The following is a 5,495-nucleotide window of genomic DNA, read 5'->3' as shown; positions in this document are numbered from 1 at the left end:
TTAACTCAAGGTTTGAGTTTTCAAACATTGTCTTTGCACATTGATTTTTGTTCTCACATTAGCGGTGACAAAAAATTGTAGGCATTGACGTTGTCGTTATTGGGCTTAGTCGAAACAGAGTCCAAGCCGTTGGATTAGATACTCAATCGGATGGATGGGGTCAGATTTGATGTGGATTCGGTTCTTTAGGTATTACCAGCGACATCTTTAGTGACGACAACAACTTTTAGCGGCGACAATTGCTCGTGTGGCCGCTAAAAGTTGTTGCAGCCATTAAAATTGTCGTTGACAAAGGATTGTTTTCTTGTATTGTTAGACACAAAAATAATTTGTAATAATTCGTGTGTGTGCAGTGATATTATCCATATATATAGGTCATTTGATCTCACAAGTATATGTATTAAAAAAAAAGTTCTTAACCTAAGTTTATAAACCCAGATTTAAATACCATGGAGAAATCTTTTAACATAACATTGATAGTATGACTTTTATATAATCAAACACTGCTAGTGGCCTAGTACTTAGAAAGAAGATCAAACGGGCATCCATATAGCCCATGTCTCTTTCTTTCTCTCTACACACCTCTTCCGCCCCCACCGCCACCCCATCCCACCCTAACCCCCCGTTTTATGTAAAAAAATTGTAGTAGTCCGACTTATGTTGTCACGTGTCATATACTGTAGATTCTTTTCTTCTTTATAGAGACAGAGAGACATTCGACTCACACCCACATCCACACCCGTACTCTCCATTATTCACCATCAAAAAGTTGTGAGAGAGAGAGAGAGAGAGAGAGAGAGAGAGAGAGAGAGAGAGAGAGAGAGAGAGAGAGAGAGAGAGAGAGAGAGAGAGAGAGAGAGATGATTTTCGTTTGGATCTTTTGAGTATTCTGGTTCTTGTTCATATACTTTAACCCCTTGTGCTTCTCTTCATTTCTTTCTCCTAACAATTGGTTTTTCAATCGACTTTTAGGGCCTATCCCAGAAAACCCCACCAACATACGTCAAAAAAGACACAATCTTTTTCCGTCTATATATATTACACCCTTTGGACATTTTCCACTTCATTCTGAGGTGGTCAACGTCTCAGCTATAAAGAGAAAGGAAAGATCAAGTTCAAGATTAGGGTTCATATGCATGTGAACTAATGGCGTTAGACACAATAAATTGCTCACAAGATCCGATTGGCATTTTTGAATACGATTATTTGTTACAAGAAGATAGAAGTTTTTGTGGATTCCTGGAGAAAAACAACCATTATCGATGTCATGAACAAGCAACCAATGTTCATGCAAATAATTTGGATTACTATTCATCTTCTTCAGTGATGCACAATCACAACAATTTTAACGTTAAGGAACACTGGGGTACTACTTCTTCAACGGAAGATTACACAGGCTGCAGTGCCGGAGGTGACCAGTTGATTTCCGGTGAACTATCTTCTCACTGCAACATAATGATGGAACCACACGTGGCAGCGGTTGCCACCACTACGGTGGCCGCTGTGGGTAGGAGAAAGCGGAGGCGCACGAAGAGTGGGAAGAACAAACAGGAAATGGAGAATCAAAGAATGACTCATATCACGGTTGAGCGCAACCGGAGAAAGCAGATGAACGAGTATCTCGGAGTAATCCGATCTTTGATGCCATCTTCGTATGTTCAAAGGGTACAACTCTTAATTGATTTCTTTTATACATTCCATTACCTTTTTAAAATTTTTCCACCGATAATACCAAAAGAAAATGATAGCTATTCTCCATTTGATTTTCGTTTATTTTAAAGGAAAAGGAATGTTACATCACACACTTTAGAAATTAATTTAGAGAATATAATGTAACTTTAAAATAGACTGCAGACAGAGTCACATCAGGGTAAAACAATAGTTTTTTTTTTCTCTTATATTATATATAATAGTTTTTTTTTTCTCTTATTATATTTATTTCTAATAATCACAACATAAATTCATAACAATACGCGTACAAAGAATTTATCAAGATCGCAGATCTATTTTCATAAGAGGAAATAGTTGCTTAGATGTGGACGGTATGATTGGAAAAAACAAACTTGATATTTAATAATACATTTGAATAAAAAAATAATTAGATGTAGACAGTATAATAGAAAAAAAAATGAATCGAATCATAAAATGATACGTAAATCACAATATCATTTACGTAATTTCGCATCTACTATCATTCAGTCTTTTTCTATACCATTGTGCCACAGCACATATCTAATAAATTAATTAGCAGATACGTACGTCTAATTTGTTATATTTAGCATAGATCATGTATAATTTTAAAAATATTTCATGATAAAAACATCTGATGCGATACAAATAAAACCAAAAGAAATGTTCGGTCTTTTTAAAAAAAATATAGTAAAAGATTGAAAAATTAGTTTGTTTATTGTTAAAATAGTATAAAAAAAAAACAATATAAATAATATATTACTATTACAAATATCTTCATAGCTATTCCAAAATTATTAATTCTTTAAAGTTTAAATATAATTTAGAAGCAAAATAAAATATTTACTTAATGAATGTTTAATTGTAGATGATCAAAACTCTTAGAGACTTGTTCATATACCTTTTGTGACCTTTTATTATAGCTTTTATAAAAAAAATCAAAATTTTTTTTGTTCATCATAAGATTTTGTTTTTAAGTGAAACAAAAAAGGTTTTGAATTCAAAAGTTACTTTAATTAGCATTTAACAAAAAATATTTTCTAATTTTTCAAAGTGATTAAATTACTACTTTTCTAATTTTTCAAATTGATTAAATTACTACTTTTATTATCAATGACGTGTTTTAGATAACTACTTTTATATAATTTTACAAATTTTAGAAGTTTTCATATGTTTTAGATTTTATTGTAATTTAAAAATATATGATATATTGAGCAATTTTTTTTCTTCTTAGCTGAGTGCACATGTGTTCGATCATCGGACGTTAATTATATGTGGACTCAAATTGCAAAGCAGATTATATAAAATTCGTAATTAACCATATTCTGTTGAAATGAAATACATTTTAAAAGTTAATGAACACAATTTTAGGGTGATCAAGCGTCAATAATTGGAGGAGCAATAAACTTTGTGAAGGAACTAGAACAACAACTACAAACCCTAGAGGTACAAAAAAGAGCCATGCATCAACCACACCCTAATGATAAAAATGGCTACTCTACTCCACCACCACCATTTGGTGACTTCTTCACATTCCCACAATACTCTACTAGATCAGCTAACGAAAGTGGTGGCTCTGCCACCCTCGTTAATATCCGGCCACCAGCAATGGCGGAGATAGAAGTAACAATGGTAGAAAGCCATGCTAACCTCAAAATACTATCTAAGAAACGCAATCGACAGCTCTTGAAAATGGTCGCTGGGCTTCAGTGTATGTGGCTTACTGTCCTCCACCTCAATGTTACTACCGTTGATCAGATGGTACTCTACAGTCTTAGTGTCAAGGTTAGTTTTGACGTTTTTTTTTTTTACAATAACATTTGATTATTTTTCATGTTTAATACAAGAATTGTTGGAATAACTTTTAAATTTAATATATTGGTTTGGACAGCTTGAGGATGGATGCCAGTTCAATACAGTCGATGAGATTGCTGATGCTGTTAATTGCTTGTTGGGAAGAATTGAAGAAGAAGCTCTTTAATGTTACATATGTATAACCCTACTGTTTTTATAATAATTATGGGGTTTATAATTATAATCTCTCTCTCTCTCTTTCTCTCTCTACCTATTATCTATCTGTGTGTGTGGTCATATCACTAAGACTCTGATGAGTTGTGTTGGCATTGCGAAGTGTACCCATGATCAATCTTCTTCACCTCCACTTCAGAGACTTGCCATTGTTGAGGAGTGAGAAGAATGAGAGGAGAAAAGTTCGGCAATGAAATGTGGAAGATGTCGCCAAAAGCAATGAGGTGGTGTTTGATCACTGAAATCTATACACTATTTTAAAATCATAAAGTTAATGAAACGTTTTCAAAGTAATAAGTTTTAGTTACTGTATTTGGTTATACATATATACATTAAAATTGAGAATGAAGTTGAGTTAAAGAATGATTGTGTGGACATATATGTATGTATCTATATATGTTGTGTATGAATGTATATTGATATATATGATTTTTTTTAAGAAAATCCCTAATTACCGACATTATTATATTCACCGTTTGGATCCTACTAGTTATATACGAATAATATTATATGAAACCCATTCCGTCTATTAAGAATCATATTTAATTTAAATTGTCAGTATACATTTGTCCGTATAACATAATTTTGAAATCAAAATTTATGTGTAGCCATATAATTACAAAAATGTTTAGTTGGCGTTTGGTGAAGTCATGCTGAATTTTCTTACACAAGACCAAGTTACATCTTTAATTAATAACATTATATTTCGATAGATGAATCAGTAGGCCTCGATATACAAATTGCCCTTACCAACTTGCATTGACTGACAGCTTCAATTTCCTTTTTCTGTTTTTTATTTTTATTTTTATTTTTTTTATTTCTAACGATCACTTTCCCTAAATGAAATGAATACGTGAAAGTCATTTAAAAAATAAGGAATTATTTACTTTTTTGTTTCTCTTTTGTTTTTATTTTCATATTTTTTATTTTTTTTTATTTCAAGTTTCTTGACAGGGAATTTGGCATTATACAGTCAAACTCTTTTACCCAGGGAACATAACTCAGGATTATCACAGGTTGCACGTTAGTTTGATCGAAAAATGACAATTTTCCAGGCTGAATATATATATATATATATATATATATATATATATATATATATATATATATATATATATATATATATATATACACGGGGAGGTTACAACTGAGAAAAAAAAATTGAGACCGAGGGAATGAATCTCGGCCATTTATTTCGAATATATCACTTAAGCGCTTCAGTGTATTAGGCCCACATAACATATAAATATGTTTTTGGTTGTTGGTGGTGGTTCATTGTGGAAGTGATGGGAGTGGTTGTTGTTGTTGTTGGTGGTGGTTGGTAGCAGAGGGAGGTGGTGTATTCATATATGAATATATTTATATTTATATTCATATATAAATATTACTCATCCTCCGTCAATCTGGTACGCCGAAATGTTTTGCGCTAAAATTAAATGATTGGCTGAGATTGATTCTTCCACTTTCAACATTTTTTATTTTCTCAATTGAACTTGTTATATATATATATATATATATATATATATATATATATATATATATATATATATATATATATATATATATATAGGTAGAGGTTCATTTGAGACCACCTATATTTTGTGAGACATGAGGACCAAATCTTAACCTTTGATCAAAACTGATCTTGTGGCTAAAAAATAACCCAGATTAAGGTGCCTAATTAAGTTGTTAGGGGCAGTTTAGTCAATGTTCTAATCATAATAACTAATCATGTTTTATCTCCTATTAATCATTTAACGTAACAAGATGTCGACCCA

General features: G+C 31.8%; 1 protein-coding gene across 1 annotated transcript; it reads left to right on the top strand.

Annotated features, from left to right (window-relative positions):
* Window positions 1-714: 714 nt before the first annotated feature.
* LOC145073992 (transcription factor bHLH94-like) lies at window positions 715-4,161 on the top strand. The gene is made up of 3 exons (XM_079020439.1): window positions 715-1,665; window positions 3,061-3,474; window positions 3,581-4,161. The coding sequence occupies exons 1-3, from the start codon at window positions 1,147-1,149 to the stop codon at window positions 3,668-3,670; spliced, it is 1,023 nt and encodes a 340-aa protein (XP_078876565.1). The 5' UTR covers window positions 715-1,146; the 3' UTR covers window positions 3,671-4,161.
* Window positions 4,162-5,495: the final 1,334 nt, after the last annotated feature.

This window comes from Lactuca serriola, chromosome 9 (assembly GCF_051521515.1).
Source record: "Lactuca serriola cultivar US96UC23 chromosome 9, Lser_US96UC23_V15, whole genome shotgun sequence".
NCBI classification, from domain to species: Eukaryota; Viridiplantae; Streptophyta; class Magnoliopsida; order Asterales; family Asteraceae; genus Lactuca; species Lactuca serriola.
Note: the sequence above shows the minus strand (reverse complement) of the source record. Positions and strands in the feature narration are given on the sequence as shown.